We start from the raw sequence: 20,429 nt of genomic DNA on the forward strand, positions 1-20,429 counted from the left end.
AAAATGACAGCACTAATAGTAGGATTTCCATCTAACTTTTTATTTTTGATTTTTAATCAGGACGCATAAGGACACATTCAGCAAACACGTTTGGGGGTACATAAAGATGGAAGCAGCCACACAAAGATCATTAATCTTGGCCTTAATGAAGCCTTTGAATCACAGGATCAATGAGGTTGGAAAAGACCTCCCAAGATCTTCGAGTCCGACCTTTGACCAGTCACCATTTTGTCATCCAGCCCAGAGCACTGCCACATCCAGTCATTCCTTGGCCACCTCCAGGGATTCACTACCTCCCTGGGCAGCTCCTCCCAATGCCTGACCACCCTTTCAGTGAAGAAATTCCTCCTGAAAGTCTTCTTGTGTCCACTTCCATGCCTTTCCCTAAAGGATATCATCTGACAGTCTGTGTTCAGGAGGATGATGGCAGAGGAGAGTTTTTCAGGAGGGCTTTGAAATCTGAGAAGGCAGGAGCTGTTTGGATTTTTGTCAAGGAAATCCCTTCAAAGAAGAGCTGCAGTATGGGAGATGGTGTGACAGCTGGTCATTGCCTTGATTTCTCGGATATTTGCTTTGTAGTCTCCCTCCCAACTTTTCTTCCCTACATTTCCACAGCAAACATTTATCCCTGTGATTTACTGGTACAATTTCTTTGTGTGCCTTGAGGAAAACACTGCCTGAACCTTCCTTCATTTAATTTTCATGTTTTAACAAGGGGTGCTGCTTTCTGCTCTCAGGATTCCTTTCTGTAGCTCACATGTGCTACCAGGACATCTTTGTCACGGCTTGCAAAAAACATTTTGGCTGTGCCAAAGCTCTTTTGGGCATTTTATGTTTCTGACCAGCATAACCAATCATTTACATAAACATGAGGCTCATATCTCTGTACAGAAGTTAAATTTTTATGTTTTCTTTAGGTTTGCTATTCTGCAGGTTATGATTATTATAACTGCAGATATTTAGAACAAAAAATGTTGGGCCTGATTCCCTGTAGGGAACCACTGATCTGATGAAGTGTCCGGAAAACAGTTGGGCAAAACTGAAAATAAGAACTACAGCAAAGCCCACCCAGAGCAGGAGAATTTTTTTTTTTATCTTGTTGGCTCAGATGGACACAAAAGCCCACTAAAGAAATCAGATCCCTTCTAAAATATCAATGTACAAAAAAGTGGTATCTTGGGTGTTTCACATTTACATCATTCCAAAATCTGGACCTGTAGCTTTCTGTCATCCTGTGCAGCTACACTACAGGCAGTAGATTAATGGATTTTAGACCATAAAAGATTCAGCTTTTAAGGAAAATGTCACTTTTCTGCAGCAGAAGTTGGTTATTCCCTGTGATTGTTGCCTACTGCTGAATGATTTAGTTGGAGCTAACAACTTGAGATATTAGCACTACATTGTGTACAAGAATATTTAAATACATTGTACCCCTTTTTTTTTATGTTTCAGAACAAGAGCCAAGGACTGAGTTTTGTCCGTATACATGCACCTTGGCAAGTCCTCAGTCGAGAAGCAGAACTCCTTAAAATAAAAATGCCCACTAAAAAGGTAAATATCTCCCATTCTCTATTCTGTTTTATGATTGAATGATCAGAATCATCATTAAATGTATAGAAGCCCATGGAGTTACTTTGTTTCAAAAATCAGACAAAAATGTCAGACTTATTTTTCACATTTCTAAGTCGTTTGAGATGATTTACTGTTCAGAGCTATATTTAAGTGGGGATTTCCAAAGGGGTTTTTAAAGGCCACAGAGGCAGCTGGTTGATGCACTGCATTCAGGAGGGTGATGACAGAGGTGAGTGCTAAGGAGGGCTTTGAAAGCTGAGAAGGCAGGAGCTGTCTGGACTTTTGTCAAGGAAATTCTCTCAAAGGTGAGGGGTAGTGTAGAAGATAGTATGAAACTGGTCACTGTCTTAAGACTTCTCCAAAGAGAGAGAGGCTCTCCCAGAGAATCTGTTTTGGTGGTATCAATGACTTAGTGAATTCAGACCTGCCTGTTGTCACTAAAACTTCAGCTCACTCTCTTCTTTTCTGTCTGTTTTCAGCAGAGTTGCTGGCAAACCTTGTAAATTCTGAGTAGCAAAGTCCCCAATCTGTGTTCCTCAAATTATTTAGTCCATTGGTTAACAGCTCCACTGGAGTCAGGGGAACTGCCCTGCACTTTTAGTTAGTGATACACATTAACTGTACTAAAGAACATTTATTTATTTTCACTGTCATTAGAAATAAAGGAAAAAATTGATTTTGTTTCCTCCCACTACATTTTTTGATCTTTGAGTTTTTCATCTTATTTTCACCCACCAAAAGCTTCACTCTGGTTCACATTTCATGCTGTTACAACCTGTCATTATCAGAAGACTGGCCAAATCAGTCTTGCATATTCTCAGTGTGTTTGCATCCCAGGATAAAAAAAAAAAAGAAGGATATTTCCAATCAATCTTTGAAAACTAGTAGGTTTTAGATAGCTACAGTACTCCTAGAAACTTTCTACATATTCAGCTCTTCCCTTTGATCTCTTCAAAAATTAATTCCTTTTATGCATTTTTAGTGCCTGCTTATTTCTCCCTCCTTCTGCTCTCATGGGAATTTTCTCCTCCAAGATTTTTGCAGATGCACCAAAGTAAATTTTACACTATTTTAGTTGATGAGTATTGCCATCACTTTGGCTTGGGTTAAGGTCTGTCCAGTAGCTGATAATCTCTGATAGCACCCTCCTCATTCACAACTATTCTGCATCCCCCCTCTCTCCTCTGACTGGGAGAAAAAAATCCTCTGTTATTTCCAAAAATAAAAAAATCCTCTGTTATCTCTGGCTGCAGAAATGGCAGCATTACCAGAAACAAGCTTGATAGGAAAGCTCTATTCATTTCCTAGGGTTTGGGTGTTTTTTGAAATTAAAAACAATTGAAAGAGGAATTTCCTTTGAAAGAAAAGAAATCCATTTTGAAAAAACTGAAATCTTGTATTTTGGGGATTGGCAATATAAAAAAAAATTAATCCAGTAACCATTAAAAGGAAAGTTCTGGTTTTGTTCGAAGATACAAAATACTGCTCTCAAGGCACCTTAGGTATTTTATTTATTCAAGGATCGTACTAAACCATTAAAAAAAGGCATTTTCAGGGGAAAGTATTAATCCACCTCTAACCAGGAATTGGTTACAAATAATTTTTTTCACCAGACATTCAGTTTAAAATAATCTTTCAGACTATAAGGCATGCTGGGAAAAGATACCCTGTGAGCCCTTTTAACTATATATAAACTTCTGGATATGGTAACAGAGCTATTTTGGTGAGTGAGACTGTGCCAGGCTCAAACATGAGTATGGGAAACAAATAGGAAGAACTGGAAGGGCTGCTCTGTGGCCAGAGCTGCAATGTCTCTGGCTTTAGTGAGTCCTGAGGAATTGAATCCTGTGACTGGACTGCTGGGATAGGAAGTAAAGGCTGTTCAGGAGTTATAGGCAGAGATGGAGAGGTGGAGGAGTTCTCCTGTGTGGAAGGGAATAGCTGCATTTAGGGGATTATAAGGCTGACATGTGCTCGGTAAGGGTTAGGGGGATGGAAAACAAGGCAGATGTCATCGAGTGATCTGTAGGACTGATGAATCATTCCATAGGAAAGCAGGAGAAATTTCTTGTGCTTGTGGGAAGTGGCCACTTCCCAAACATTAATTGGGAATGCTGCACTGCTGTGACAAGCAAGTCTGAGAAATTCCTGAAGGGTGTTGAAGATAATACTTTGCCACAAGAATTCCGTGAGCCAGTCAGAAAAGATGGCCTCCCAGACTAGATACTTGTGAACAGAGGAGGACATGTGGGGTATGCGATAGTAGGAGGCTGCCTTAGCTACAGCAACCATAAAATGGCTGAATTTAAAATAGTCTGTCTAATGAGAACAAAAAAGGTCAGCAGAATTGTTGCTCTAGGTTTCAAGAGAGCTCAAAACCACTCAGGGAGCAACTCAGCTCTGCTCCCTGGGAATCTGCTCTTGAGTGCTCCATGAGTGCTTGGTTGAACAGGGAGCTCCTCGTGGACCTTGAGAAGAAAAAGCAATTTTCCATCTCTAGCAGCAAGGCCAGGCCTCACAGGAAGTTTACAAAGCTGTGGTTCACATATTCAGGGAGAAAACACAAAAGGCCAAAACTCATCTAGAGTTCAAACTAGCCAGTATTGTGCCACACAACTAAAAGACTTTTTAAAATATGTTAATAACAAGAGAAGGTGGGAGGAAAATATTGGACCAATCATTGTTGGAAATGGTCACCTGACAAACAGGGTTGATGGAAAAATGAGGCCTTCAATGCTTTTTTTTGCTTCAGCCTTTAATACTAATTATCTTGGACTGCCTGGTCCTGAGGCAGAGGACAGCATCTGTGGGAACAGTTTGTGGCTTTCCATTTGTGGCCACTGAATTTTTAAGGGAGAATCAGTATCCACCGGATGTCCAGAAGTCCATGGGGCCTTGTGAATTGATCGCAGAGTACTGAAGGAATTAGCAGCACCCATTCAATCCACTCCCAAAGGATTTGGTACTCGCTGAATAGGAGCTGCTTGTTGTTATTACAATTTACACGAGGGAAAAGCCAGGAAATGACATCCCTAATATTCCAATCTCAGGACTTGGAATAATTATGAAGAAAGTCATACCATCTACAGCAGAAAGGCATTTGAAGGACAAAACATTCCTCAGGCACAGAATAAGGTTTCACAAAGGAAAAGACCTGGCAACTAATTATATATCCTTCTACTATAACGTTCCCTGGCTAGTGCATGAGAAGAAGGTAGTAGATGTAACTTTTTTTCCTGGATTTTAGTAAAGTTTTTAATATTATTATATTTTAATATTATCCTTCTGGACAGGTGGTTTAACTGTGAGATGAGCACATACCTGGAGCTCTGGGTGAAGAACTGATTTCCTTTTTTATTGTATTAATAATTCTGCACTAACGTTTTGGGGTTTTTTTTGGAATTAGCTTGTGAGGGACAAGAACTTTTTAGAACTGCAACCCATATGGATTCAGGTGTTTACAGTTATATGGGAATATGTCTTCAGAGAAGACACTTCTTTTAATTACAGGTTTAAACATATGTGTACAGCAAATTATTTTTTTCCTTTCTTTATTTTAGTGTCATTTTGAAAGGGACATGCTAATGTACAGTTTTATTTCTTCAGATGTATGAAATCACAGAAGAAAAGGGAATACTCAAAACGTTAAATGAAATATGGTGCAAATTGACTGAACCTCTGCAACCCCAGGTGCCACAGCAAGAAAATACCAAGATGAAAACCTTGTCCTACCCATTTTCCAGAGAGAAAATATATTTGTGAGTACTTGAAAATGTGATGGACTGTGAATGTGACAGTCTGGTCAGAGAGTGAGAAAACCAGATAAGTTTTCTCATGGCGGACTTGTGAAACTTTTAGGGAGTTGTAGAGAAATGATGATAGCTGGTTATTATAAATAACCTGCAGGTTGTGTTTTTCTACTCTCTGTTTTCCTGTTTTTCTCGAAGATTGTTTATAAAAAAGGTGTTTTTATTAATTAGCCAATCAGGTGAAATGTATTGGAACAGTCTCTAAAAAGAGAGAATTTTCATATTAAAGCTGCTGCTGTGCAAACCAGCCTTCCAGTGAGTCTGTGCTGTTTCTTACTCAACAGCGACAATGGACAGTGAAGAAAACTGGAATGTATCATTTTAGAGTTGTAATTTCTTTTTCCCTCATTGCAGTCAAAATTCAAAAGTTCATCAAGCATATCTGGAAATCATGAGGGGACAACCAAAACTGTTAGTTTTTCAGTGGGTTAACAGAAATACAAGCTGCAGAGACTTTATGCTGGTGTTCCTCCTACTTCTGTAGGATAAGGCACTGGAAGCAGTGCATCAAATAAATTTCCATATGTTTAGCTTGAAATGTAGAAATCCTCCCACCAAATTCCTGATTATTTGGTTAAGAATATTACTGCCTGTTTTGAGAAAAGCAAGATCTAGTAGAAATGCAGCGGTATTTTCCATCTTGATAGATTTATTATAGCAATTAAAACTCAACTAATAATATGCAGATAAGGAATTCTTGACATCTGCTCTTTCACTCAGAATAATGTTTCTGGGCCCAGTTTGACATGAAACACTCTTTTTTTCCTCCTGGGTGTCTCCTTGTATTTATGTCCGATAAATAAAATTCAGTAATAAATACGGTGACCCACCATTTCATTTATGGCCCTCTGACAATTTTAATTAATTCTGCATATGAGTCAGGTGGAGAATTGATGGTTGATGGAGGAGAATATACTGGGAAGCTAATTTCACATATGATGATTTTGAGGTTTAAGGGAAGGCATAATTATGGTGGAATGGTTATTTGAAATCAAGTGAAATGCTGACTGTTTAATGGCTAGAAAGAGTAATGAACATCTGCATCAGGCTGGTTGAAATCTACTAACTAACACAACCTCAGCATGTTATTGTGTTGAGGGGATGCTATAAGAAAAATATTAAAAGGTCATCTTCTGTAAACATAGAGAGGTTCTTTTTCCCCAAAAGGCATTTTATATTAGTTAATAATTTTGCTTTTTTATGCCCACCATCAGTGCAATCCTGGTAGAGCTCTGAATGACTAGGTCTTACACGGCACATTCTGTTATGCTGTACTATGTCATCTATATTCCCTTTAAACCTCTGCTATTCTGATTATCTGTGGTTTCTGAGTGACTTCTAAATTAGAATCTTATATGTTGTCTTATGTATTGCTTCCATGTCTTAAAACAGAGCTGATTTTCTTTTCCCTCAATGTTTTAGGTATGACATCAAAGACAAAGACACTTTTTTTGACAATGCAACCCGCAGCCGAATAGTAAGAAAATAACATATCCTTGTCTTCTTTTTCTGAGTGGGATTTGCTAGTGGGCTTTAGAATAGGATTTACAGGGAGTGTTTTCGTTTCAATTTTGCTGTTTTCATTAATTTATGCATTTGTGTATTCTCACTGCACACTAATTCCTGACATATATGTATGTAAGGAATTCCTTTCTGGAACTGCCCGGTGATTCAGAAGTGGGAAATGCTCTGCAGGGAAGCTATTGACTCCTCTTCAGTGTTCAAAACTCTTTTCAGCCCTGTTCCTAATCTTTACCTAGATTTCCTGCCATATAGTTCTTATACTTCAAATACTTCTATAAAGACATAACACAGCAGGCTTTAGCCCACAAATGTTAGGGCAGATAATCCATTAATAAAATCTGCTAGATGATTTAAATATTTGTGCAAACGAACACTGCAGAAGCCTCCTATTTTAGAACTTTGTTTTATTGCTAATTCCATTATGAAATTCATGCTAAAAAAGGATCTGTGTGTTATGCCACTGTTCTTTTTTGCAGGTGAGGGAAATTTTGAAGCGCACATCTACAAAGGCCAGAAACAGCATGGGTAAGGTGGAGGAAAGAGAATTAGAGGTGTTCTTTTGAATGGAATTTTTTAGGTATCTCACAGAATATTGATTTTCCTGGCAGGACACAAAATATGCTGGCACACATTCCCAAAAGAAAAAAAAAAAATTAGAGATTGAACTAAATGTTTTTTTTTCTGAGGCATAAAATCTGAATTTCTAGCCCATGGTTTGGATGGTAATGGGAGCTGGCTTTTCATTTCTACAGGTGCAGCATCTGGCACATAACTCACATTTAATGAATTGTTATAAAATTGGATTTGATTACTGTATGATCTACTTTGGAAAATTCAGATGTCAACTGCAATATGTTGTATTATATCTTGCCGGACCATATTTTTCTTGCCATTTCAATTGAATAATTCACCTTTCCAGGTTTTTTTTATTGCTTCAGCTTTAAAAATTACCTCCCTGAGCTGCCTAGTGAAATATATGACTTAAATATGACTGTTTTGAAGATACTTTTGGGATAATGCTGAAATACTTGGAGCTTGAGCTTCAGAATTTATTTAATTTTCTTGAGGTTCAGAATTTATACAGGTGTACATATTCTCTTTTCTTTACTCTTTTTTCTCACCCATTGTGAGACCATGGCACATATGGAAAAGAAGTGATGATACTCCCTGACATATTTTCTGGAAATCCTTCTGTAAGCTCGACCACCTATGGACAGATCACAGTGTCCAAGGGTAACGCTCCTGGCAAATGTGCTGCGGCAAGATTCTGCACAGTCCTGGTGTGATTTTGGGCAGGGAAGCTCCAATAACACATGTGTTTTTTTGTACAGGAAAATAGATTAATTTAGGTTTCCTTGAACAGGAGATAGATTATTTTTTTATTTTTTTAGATTTTTTTTTAAAATTTGAAATTACATGAAAAGCATAGCAAAATGAAAGCCACACAAACAGCTTTTTCTTTTTCAACCAAAACCACTTGCCTTTTTCCAGTATAAACTTTTAGGTTTATGACTGCCACACTGTTTCCTTTAAAAAAATTAAAATATTGTTTTAAAAATGTCAGGCATTCTCGATTTCTAAAACATTGTTTGGCAGTTGCTGCTTTTTAAGCTGTTTACTTCATGTTGTTCTATGTTTTGGTCTGCTCAAAAGTCTCCAGTGGGACACTAGAGGGGAATGCTGTCTTATTTTTCTGGAGTGCTGGGAACCTCCTGGAGACTTTGGAATTTGCTGTGGAGAAAACTGGAGAGAAGCTCAAGGACAGAATAGGAAGGGACAGACACTTTGCCAATGGAGATATTTGCCTTTTACTTAAGGTTTTCTTTACTTTAATAGCTTGTCCTGGTTTATAGTGGAATAAAACCCATCATTAAAGATCAAAGGACTACTAATAACTTCTCAGGGATTTTTTAACTCTAGCATGAAAATACAGCCTGATGCACTTCAAGCTCAGGTCAGCTCAAGAACTCATTTGACATGAAATAACTATTTTAACATTCCCATCCTTTCCATCTTTCTGGTCTGTAGCCAAAACAGGATTGTGCATCATGTTTGACCTAAATTCACTTTTTCCTTTGATCTTCTGAGATCCTCCCACAAAAGACCTCTGTTTCATACGTCACTAAGGCTTTCCCATCTTACTGGTCTTAAGCTTAAAACCGCTCATCAGGAGAGGTTTAAAAGATTTTAAAATTTTTTTTTCTTTTGTTATTAGAATTCATTGCTTATTTTACACAAGAGGTAGGACAGTGATGTTGGAAGTGCTTCTAGCAGTCTGGTTTTATAGACCTATTTTATGAAAATAACAATACTTCAAACACATTTGCTTATGGATTTTTTTACATCTGTGTAAGGCTGAACCTGATTCTGATCCTATGATATTATACAAGGAAGGCTTATTTTCTTCTAGATAACTCTGAGCCACTGTAAACTTCCAAACACTGAACACTTTCAGGAGCAGGCTTGTCACTATCCAAGCATAATTTCCTGATTCTATGAATGCATGTAGTTGTACTTCTATCAAGGGAGACATTTATTGGTACTGCCTGTCTAGCATCTCTGACCAGAAAGTTTCTCCCAAATATTTCAGGACAATGTGTTATTTGACTATGGAATGTTTTTCATCACTAAATACATGATAGCTAGTTACTTGTTTTTCTGGGCTGTGAAAGCAGAGAGGCCTGGAATAAATTTATATATCTATATTTATTTCTGTAATTAATAACTAGAAATTACTCATATTTGGTTGCCTTTTTATGGAACAATTGTTTTCACCTCCAGAGACTGAAGATGGAATTGCTGTAAGAGTTGCAGGTCTTGAGAGCCAGTAGGGATCTTGTGTCTCCAGGTGCTGCAGTCACTGCTGGGAATTCCCTTGCAAAACTAAACTCCCTGCAGTGTCCAAGGCCAGGTTGGATGGGGTTTCAAGCAACCTGGGATAGTGGAAGGTGTGCCTAGGGGGCAGGGACTGGCTGATCTTTAAGGTCCTGCCAACCCAAACCATTCTACAATTTCATAACCACAAACTTCTGTGGAAGTTTTTGTGGGGGTTGTTTTTAATTGTTGGCCAGTGGGATCAGTAGTTCTGACCATTGTAAAGATTCAAGAAGGACTTCTGGATGCTTTTCTCCTCAGTCACGTGGCTCTTTGCTGTCAGGGTGAGAAAGTGATCAGAAGAGTCTTTGCACTGTGCTGTCCACTGAAGAAAAAGCACTTTGTGGAAGTGAGTTTCTCTGAAAAACATTTTCCACAGCCAGGAACCCTATGTGGCTCTTTTCTCATCCTGAATATTGTCAGTTACACAGCGCTGTCCTCTCTGTCATGCAGTGAAATCTGTAATAATGTTTTCTGTTCAATTGTGCCTGTTGACCACCTGAATTTTTCTTTTTCTTTTAGGCATTGGCACGTTAATAGCAAACAATGTTTATGATGCAGCCTACCCACTTCACGATGTATGTATGCACTATGAAAAAATCCAGTCCTCTGCTGGTGTCACTCAGGAGACATCCATTCACAGACATTCTTATTTGCTGTCTGAGACACTGAAAATCTCTTCTAAGAGTGATTCTAATATGAAAACTCTTATATAAGTACATTTCAAATTGTGACCTAAAAGTAAAATTAACAATGTAGGAACAGGTAACCAAACTTTTCTTTATTTTTTTCTGCTTTTACATCAGTTATTAAATTATTTTCTTTCTCCAGGGTGAATATGAAGGCCAAAATGATGACATGAATGAAAGAAAGGTAAAATACATTGCAAAATTTATTTCATATTATATTTAATGTAACAAATTATGTTCTAAATCTCATTGTAAAGCATTAGCCATTGTACAAACAAGCAGGTGTTTTAACAAATGCATACACTTTTTGAATTACATATTTTCCTCTATTTCTGCATTTAAAAATGTTTTTCCAAGATTTTTATAATATCTTCTTATGAAGCATGTCAGTTAATTTAATTTGAAATTTACATCTTGAAATGCTTCCAGATTCCCTCTGTATACATATACAAGACTTTCAACCTGTAACGAAGCTAAAATTATTAAATAACTCATAGAATATTTTTATTTTCCTGACCAAATGCTCCTAGAGAGCTGTGGTTACTAAAATAAAATACAGTTGTATTTTTCATTTGATTGTGCATTCAACTAAATTGCATGCAATTTCTAAAAATCTGCTTCTAGTTATTTTGTAAATAAAGTTTCTAGCTATCAAAATACATTCAAAAATAGATCAATCCTTAAGAGAAACAGTGCGAATTCAAACTGTGTTTAATATATATGCTTACTTATAGAAATGGGAAAAAACCCATTTTATTGCTATTAAATAATTTATTTAGTTTTATAGATTACTAATAAGTAATCTTTCCATATTGTTCTTTAATGTTTGCTCATTTTATTTTCCTTGATATGCAAAAAATGGGATAGGACATGCAGAGGGAAAACAGTAGGGAGAGAAAGGGGAAGAGGGCAGAATGAAGAAAAAGGGAATGTTTGGAAACATCCAATATTTACTATACTATGAAGACTTAGTTCATATAAACGGAGGTCCTACAAATAAATCTGTTTTCTCCAATGCTGAATTAGTAAAATTTGAAAACATAATCTTTGTACTTTTTGGGTAAATAATGTTTCCATTCAGCCACTAGATGTCTTCATGTGCTGTATACAATTTCATTGTAAAATGACCTTGTTAAGCAAAACAAAGTTAGAAAACCAACTATAAAAGAAGCTCTTTTATTTGTGTCTGTTACTTTGAACTTTTTGTTCATAAAGGCATCGTCTCCTATGGACTTGCAGAATTTTCTCTGAGAGGCAGCTCCACAGATTACTGACTTGGAAAACACATATTTTATAGAAAAAAAAAACCTAAATGAACATTAGTCCATGGAGGAAAATTGGGTACAGCGGAAGTGGGGGGAAGAGGGCCTAGAAGGAACAGTGTCTGGAAAAATATTTCGCCTACTAGTTGTATTTTGTGCTGCCCTCTTTTTATTCTGCTTATTAGGCTCAGTTACGAAGTGTTAAGTATTAAAAACATAAAAGCTTCTTTCCAGAAATACTTCATTGATTATTCACATATGTCTCTGCTGCCTAGACCTTGAATCTTCTGTAGTATTCTTATGCATACCATCATCTGTTTTCTATCTGAATCTAATAGTCTCAGTGTTTAATTTCCTGAAGAACCCTGATCAGGTTTAAAAGAAAGGAGGGTATTTTTAAGCTTTTTTTTTCTTCTGTTCCCTTTTATTTTGCCCACTTTAATTTATCTGTATCTTTGAATTCAATTTTCTCTTGTAAAAACCACAAATATGAACTCAGTCCTTATGGGATACTTAAGACAATAGGGCAGCACAAGTAATTAAGGTTTATGTACCAGTTTATAACATAAAAGGTTAATCCTTATGAACCTTCTTCAGGATTTCCTTGGAGAAAATTCACAGTGACACAACACTTTTGTCCCATCCTACAAGAATTAGAAATCGGCAATGAAAAACTTATGCCGAGAGGGTTTCAATTTTTCCTAAGACTAAAGGAATTTCCCAGTTTCACTGTGATTTCTGCTAAAAAAAAAAATATCTTTTTATGAATGGTATTGAGCAGCAGAATGGTAATAACTCACCATGAGTATAAACACTGGTTTAGTCTTTAAGTTTCTGGCCCACTGGCAACTTGTAACCCTTCACTGCTGTCTCTATGTTTGACATTAGAAAAATCCATGAGGGCTTTGTAACCCACCTGGGAAATCCACTGTTGTCATACACTAGAGCAGCATCCCTATTATTAGAAGCAGATCAGAAAATTCCTATAAACTTACAGAAAGTACCTGTTCCTAAATGGAATGCTAATTTAGACAGACCTTTCTTTTTGCCCCTCAAATTCTATTCTGTAGCTGTGTTCAAGGCAGCCTTTGGGGAGATTTAGGAATGTAATAGTTTTAACTTTCTTCTTTTACATAGATGAGTGAATGCATTTTTTAGTATGATTCTTTATGGAAATAAATAAAATTTTGTAGGTAATGCTTGGGGGTAATGGCAAGGGGTGATTTAGAATAGGCAAGAACAAGTATTCGTATGAAAATATCCTTATGGCAGCCAGGACAATCCTCTTCAGTGAAGTTGTGTCCCATAAACCACAAGAATGAAAGAGGGAATAAGCAAGACTATCTCAAATTCTTTGCCTGTTGCAGCTGAGTGTGTTGTGGTCAATCTACCCCAGGTCCTCCAAGGTTTCCTTAATCCCTGTTCCTCTTCCAGCTGGATTCCTCCCTCTGCAAGAAGTTTCTGTAGAATCTGGTCCTTCCTTTGAGCTCTCTGTAAGCTGTGGGGAGAATCTGCATGTCCAACAGCAGACGTGGCCTTGTGTGATGTCCCCAGCATGGGGACACAAGAGGCTTTTGTATGGGCTGGGTTTAGCAGCCCCAGGAGTGCAGCACATATTTTTAGCTCTTAGAAGATGTTTGAGAAAACAGAAGGGATAACTTGTTTCAATTTAATTTTCAGTAGGGTTTGGTTTTGTTTTTTTTCTTTCTTTCTTTAGTTGCTGTATCAAGAATGGGCAAGATATGGAGTGTTTTACAAGTTTCAGCCTATTGATCTCATAAGGTAATGTGGACTTTGGACTTGTATAAAACACCAAGGGAGCTGGTTCTGAGGTGGTGCAGATTAATTAATTTCCACTTACTTCAGCAAATGAAATCTTGGATTGATCAGAACATTGAAAATAATGTCCTCACTGCTTTTTTTTGTGGCTCTGATAATAATTTAATATAACAAAAATCCATTCAACCATTGTTACCTGTGCTTTTGGATAGTGCTTATTCCTGGAAGAATGTCATACTTGTTTTTGGGGTCTTTGAGTTATTGACTTGTTCAAAGGAGAGGAATTGCCATTTACATTGGTGAATTTTTATTGGAGAGTATGGTCACAAAATCTGGTGAATTATCAGAAGCTGATGTTCACAACATGAATCAGTGTGAAAGTATTTGACAGTTTTGAGATTGATTTGATTATTTTACTCCTGGTTTTACAAGTTTTATTCATCTGAACATATCCATATGTGTTCCCAGTGGGTTGTTTTTTTTGTATATTTATAAATTTTATCTTTACAAATACGAAAGGAGTTGGCTCTAAGATAAAACAAACTAGTCATGATTTTTAAGGATTTCCTACAGTAACTAAAAGAAAGCCAAAACACAACAATTTTTGTTGTATTGTATTTTGTTTGTACTATAAATACTAAGTAAAGAAAAAAAATATTTGAGTAAACAGCTGACTAGAAATATTCTTTTATAAGATATCTACCTAGGAAGAAATGAACAAAGATATTAAGAAATAGAAAAAAACCTCAACAAATATCTGTTTTAAAATAATTTGTATATATAAGAAAGATGACAATCGTTACAATTTGTCTTTTGAATACTCAAACTCCAAACATTTTTTTATTATATGATCTGCCCCTATGTGATTGCTTGCAAAAGCGGCTGTTGGTAGTATGGATAGCCAGTAAGCTTTGTAAAATATTTGTTATATTTTGAGCTAAAGCTGAAGTACTGCACATAGTTTTTCAAAGAGTAAAGCACTAACTTTTAATGTGAAAGGAATTGCTCCTTATTAGGAGCAAGACGTTGCAAACTGGCAAATGGAAGTGAGACCATCAAACCCTACTAAGGTTCTGCATGGCTTTGAAATTTCCTCCTTTTTTTGCTTCAAAAGTTCTGTGCAAAATTTGTGAACCTTTAGCATGGCAATTACTGCAGGACAAGCTCCTGGCTGGAACAGGTAAACTCAGAGTGAGATTGCAGCACCTGCTGTATTGTTGGTAAATATTACCAGTGTTAAACAAAACTGTCACTGGCTGGAGGAATTCTGAAGTTTTAGCAGACCTGACAGCTCAACTGAGTTAAAAATAGAGGTACATCTGCTTACACTCCATCTTCATTTGTATTTTGCTGTCTCCATTATAATGTTTCACTGTGCTGATATGATTTCATAGAAATCCTGTGGTTTAAACTTCTGTGAGAAACAAAAAGAAGACCAGACATGTGCAATTGATTGTCTGTTCTCAGAGATGACTTTTCTTGCTTTTATCTTCCATATTTTACTTGAGTGCAAGTTTGACTGTTACCACTAAAATAAATGTGGTTTTTATTTCCTGGGTAATGTTAGAGCTTTAGTGTAGCAGTACCTGGAGAATAGCCACCCCTCTCTTTCTGTTGGTGAAGCGGATTTCTTCACTTTTGTGCCATGGGGGTATCTGAGCTCAGCCTTGATGTGGATGGTTATTCCCTTGGCAGACATCAATCACACTGCTTTTTGGTAATTTACTGTGACCCTCCTTTCTTAGACTACTTGGATTATACTCAACTTTTTTTTCTAGGGGTTTTTTTTTTTTTTTTTCCTGGTGTAACTTAAGTTTAAATTCAGGCTTTGATGGACAGATGAAGCAGCATTTATCTTCCTTTTTACTTAAAGCCTTTCCTGCCTGCTGTTTTCGAATACATTAACTCTGTTGAAGTGTGCTGCTAAGTTTTTTAATACAGCTTGCAACATATATTTAACTATTACTGTTTCAATCTTATTCAGTAGGAACGCCAACTGAAAGTCATTCTTTAACTCAAGTGTCTATGCTGGAAGATTAGATGTGGCACTGTAGAATTATTACAGGTTATCCCTGGTGCCTCGGGACCATCTTTCTGACCACACAGCTATTGCCAGTTCCCAGATGATTTTACACCAAAGACAGAAACCACATATTTGTTGTACTCACTCTTGGTACAGACTGGGGATTCTCTTCTAATGTCTGTAATCCTCAGGGAATTCAACTGCACAGTCAGTCTTGGAAAATTTTAAGGTTCTTAATAACAAAAGAAAATAAAGGACCATTATAACATTCACCAACAATTCCATTCACTCCTGTCTCTTAATCTGTAAAAATATCCTTCTCTGGCTTTGTGGACGGCTTTGGGCTTTAAGAAAAAGCAATTTTTTTGTCAAGGAAATGCGGCTGTGAGTAAGGAAGGTTTCACCAAATAAGAACACAGTGTGTGTTACATATTTCTATTCTACAGCAGAACAATTTCACTTAAAGACTTTAAGGAAATATATAGTGCAGATTGTGCAAGTAATACAGTGTGAATTGAGGTTTGATTTGTAAGATGTTACAACACCTCATCTCTCAGTGCACATCTACATATAAAAATGCATTGTTTGAAACAGAGTTTGCCTTATGCAGTACTTTATTTTCAAAAGTGTATGAATGTCCAAATATGAATTTCAATTTTTTTTGTTTCTTTTTAACTCACATGATGAGGACTACAAACAGTTATTTAAGACAGAAATAATGAATTATTTACTAGCAGATATCTTAGGCTAAAAGTACTGAAAATGATTAATGAAAAGTACTGGACCTCAGTCATCTCAGGAAGGCCTGGGGGATATATTAAAAAGTAGAAAATGAAAGCTGCATTTTTAGAATGCTCAGAGCTCTAGAGGTTTGTCTGTTGTAACACACCTTTTCTGTCATCCTAATTTCAGTATTGATTTTTGCTAGAGAAGAGTTTCTCGTGTCACTTTTTTGTAGGAATGTAGTACTTCCTCTCAATCCTTGCACTGTAATATAAAAAATGCTATAAAAACATCTGTGTCTTAGTGATTTTCTTCTATTTTTGATGATTTTCTTTTCTCAGATGATGATGAGTTCATACTCCATTTTTAGCAAGTTCTGAAGTGATGCTACTGTTGATCCAGAGACAGGGAAGGTGCTCCCTAAGAGTTCTCTGACCTTGCATAAAGAAAACTGGTTTTATATTTTTACATGCTATTGAATATTAATCAAAGTTTTAACAACATGATTTTTGAATTAATAGGCTGTCCTTAGACCTCCTCTCTGCTCAAATCAGAGCTGGCTTCAAAGCCAGATGAAATTGCTCATGCATTTTGAAATCTTCTGGGATGGAGATCACGCAGTTTCACCTCTTCCAACACTGCACCACTTTCAGGAAATTTTTCCCCCTCTTTGGATCAAATATTCCTTGATCTTATTTACAGTCATTGTTTTTGTCTTTTAGCAGTACACCTCTGATGACTTCTATCAAGTCAAGAAAATACAAGTGTAAGAAGTGTACTAGAAATTTATAATTAATTTTATTTCTGTTTGTAATGCAACATTTATCACTTTGGAACTCTAAATGACAGCTGAAGGGAGTAATCTAAGGTTACAATGTCACAAAGGTGTGGTTTTCCCTCTGAGATAAAACCTGAACTCATGGAAAACTGGCATGTTTTCTTCTCCATGGGCATCTTGAAGCACCTGCAGCTGGAAAGCCAAGTAGGAACTGAAATTCCAGGAGCAGATCATCCTTGTAGAGAGAAGGTCACCGATTTATTTCTTGATCTATTAATATAAGATTACCTTACCCCAGGAAAATGAAACAGAGTTGGCTCATTTCTAATTGCAGTGGAGCTTATTTTAATATTACTGCTTCTATAAGGCCCCAGCTCATTTTCTAATGGTTTTTCATATTTTAATTTCTATTTCCCATTTCTAGAACTTCACCAAATTTCTTAGTAGCTAACAGGCTACATTATCTATAGTGTGATTACTTTCAAAGCTCCAGATGCCTCTTGCTGAAACTGGGAAGACATATAAAATTGAGACTATGTATACAATAACTCTTTTTGCAGGAGCAGGTAGGAAAGCATGTTAACTAAAATATTATTTATAGCGTATAGAACATAAATCAAAACTCGTGAGTTTCTGTTAGTCAGACTGTCTAGCTAATATATTCCCTCCTTCCTACCTTTAACTCTGTTTTCCTTTGGTATGGAAAATTGTTTCACCTCAGTGTGTAATGAATTCTGACCTTTCATTGTGGTGTATCCATGTGGAACCTGCTTTTGACTGAGCATCCCCAGTCCCACCCTATTCATGCCATGAATGCTGTGTCTCTAAAGCCTGGAGCTTGCTTCTCCTGGCAGTTTTTAAAGCTGTGACAGACCTGTGATCCAAAGTTTGACCATCTCAGCTCTGGAAACTGTTGCCTTCTCTTTGAGTGTCTTGGTGCCTGCATAGGACAGTGCTCAATGTAAGCAATCAGGCACCCAAATTGTCAATACTGGTTTGCCTTCTGACCTTCTGCATCTTTCATCAATCTTCACCAAAAAAAACCCCCAAACTTGGATGTATCTGCTTACCCTACTTAGAGTAGTTTTAAAAGAGAGATAAAATAAGAGCAGAGGAGTTCTTCTAAAATGTTGTTTTTATTGTCTTTACAGATAGGTGTTTCTTCCTTTGTAAAAATGTGGTTAAGAACAATTTGTTGTACAGCTTGCCCCAGCTGAGCCCTTCTATCCTACATAATGCCTGAATAAATGACTTCTTCATTCACCACCATGATTTGCAGTCACATCTTCAAGTCTTTTTTGCTGCACATACTGTCTAGAATTCTCAGGACTTGAAAATAAGTTCTGTGATGCCCAGACCCAGAAGAAATGTTATTCAGTCACTGCTTATGATAACTTTGGGGTTATTGATCCTCAAAGTAGAGATTTTTTGGTATGCTTTAATTCTTCAGCTTCTCTGTCCCTCCTCTGTTATTACTGTGAATTAATCTCATCAAATATTCCTTTTTTTTTCTTTGGTGCAATGGAACCACTTTGGCAGAAACACCCCTGTAGAATCTGGTTATCTCACAGGGATTGAACAACTCTCTCTGATGCACTGTGTGTCTGCAACTCTTCCCTGACTGTCTTTAGCAGGCAAATCTTCAACGTTCACAGAGATGCTGAGGCTGCCTGCAAGGAATTCTGTGATAGGAAAAACAGAGAACAGCTTTAAGCCTGGGAAAGTGCAGAAATTGAGCAAACACAGCACCAAGTAGAAAAATACCCATGAGCTCTGTGAAAGAAAATGCCCATGACTATCTTTGGCACTTGTCCATCCAGCTCCTTTCCAAAGCTCTGCTAAGCACAGGCCTGAGGCAATAATCTGAGCATATCTTCTGCTGTAACCCTACTGCACTTTGAGGCCAACATCTTTTTGTAGTTCCAAGAATCTCTGCAGTGAAGATTCCTTCCCAACATGAGATCAGTCCAGCTTGCAGTTCATCATCATTAAAACTCTAGGTGCAGGGGGAAGTGCTGTGCCAGCATCCACTCATCCTTGATGTCCTTCCTGCCAGATTTTACAGCAGAGAACTTCCTGGAGGGGGGCAGAAGCACGTGGCACTCTGGAGCAGAGTCAGAGCTGGTGAAAAATCAACACTTCCCCCATAATTATATCTCTTTTCCATTTCCATGATCTCATTACCCCCCACAACCCCAGTTTATTTATGAATGGCCTTTATTATCATGCTGTACATCCATGAAAATGGTCTGCATTTTAGGAGTTTGATGCTAGGGCAGCACTTTTCAGCTGAATTGTAGGGAGTTTTCCCTCCCCTCACTGGAACATCTCATCACAATCCTTACCCAAGTGCTCCAGCCATTGTTTATTGCAAAGCAGAGGGGTTTTACTTGTGGTGCATAAATCACAAAGGAATTTATGTTGAATTATTCTGCTGGATGCAGGCCTGTGACTGGAGTGAGATGATTTACTTACAGCTCTGCATTTCACAGACTTTGCCAGTCCTGTAGGAAGTGCTTCTCTCTGTCTCTTTTGGCAAGGGCTTGGTCTTATTTATTGTTGCTTATATGAGAGATGGAATTTTAAACCAGTAGGCTTGGACTGTAGTGGTGAGGAAAAACAGATCCCTGCTTTCTGATGAACATAATTCCCAGGCTTCAGATCACTGTCTGGGCACTAGGATCCTCATTACCACCCAGATTCCTCCCTCCTGCAGTGGGATTTTCAAAAGCTAGATCCAGCAGAAAACGTGTATATCTGCATCAGGACTGCAAAGTCAAGTCTCTGATGACTGAGGTTGCTGCACAACTTCCTGGGGTCTCCCCCTTTGACTGTGGAGTTTTGTAGGCAGCTAGAATTAAGTTTTCATTGTGTTAAGAACTGTCTCAGGCTAAGTTCAGTAGTGCCTGAATGAGGGCTAAATTTCACAGCCAGAAACGTATATTTTTGAATGGACATGATTGACAGGTCCCACCCAAAAGGTGTCTTTGGAGGTGACATCACTGTATTTTGATAGGAAATTGAAGTTTGTTCTTTCAAACTGGAGGAAAAAAAGACAGAGGTGAGAGGCCATATTTGGAAACAGAATTTGTGCACATTTAACTATTTACCTGTATGTGGATATTTGTAGGAATCTAGAGGTGTGTGTGGCTGGGAGCTGCAGGGAGTAGAAAACAGCTGCTGTATTTGGGTGGCTACAGGTCTGCTTATTTTTCTTGTAGAGCTGCTCTTAATGTCTTAGTCTCTGTAGTAGGTTCTGGCTGTGGCTTACTGTGCTGAAAGAAAGTTCTTTTCTGGCTCCTGAGTGCTGACCAGGGGTCAAGACCAACCCATTTCTGGTTTAAGGGTATTCCCCCATGCTAAGATCTTTTGTATGAGGATCCTCTATGTCCATAA

General features: G+C 37.5%; 1 protein-coding gene across 1 annotated transcript in view; it reads left to right on the plus strand.

Moving 5' to 3' along the window:
* The window catches only part of ANO2 (anoctamin 2), a 151,436-nt gene that overhangs the window by 29,500 nt on the left and 101,507 nt on the right, over positions 1-20,429 (plus strand). The window contains exons 4-10 of the mRNA XM_041460361.1: positions 1,453-1,551; positions 5,179-5,330; positions 6,804-6,858; positions 7,382-7,430; positions 10,302-10,357; positions 10,611-10,652; positions 13,448-13,512. Of these exons, the coding sequence (XP_041316295.1) occupies positions 1,453-1,551; positions 5,179-5,330; positions 6,804-6,858; positions 7,382-7,430; positions 10,302-10,357; positions 10,611-10,652; positions 13,448-13,512 (518 nt within the window). The remainder of the gene's footprint in view (positions 1-1,452; positions 1,552-5,178; positions 5,331-6,803; positions 6,859-7,381; positions 7,431-10,301; positions 10,358-10,610; positions 10,653-13,447; positions 13,513-20,429) is intronic.

Source organism: Pyrgilauda ruficollis, unplaced genomic scaffold (assembly GCF_017590135.1).
Source record: "Pyrgilauda ruficollis isolate IOZ18807 unplaced genomic scaffold, ASM1759013v1 scaffold142, whole genome shotgun sequence".
NCBI classification, from domain to species: domain Eukaryota; kingdom Metazoa; phylum Chordata; class Aves; order Passeriformes; family Passeridae; genus Pyrgilauda; species Pyrgilauda ruficollis.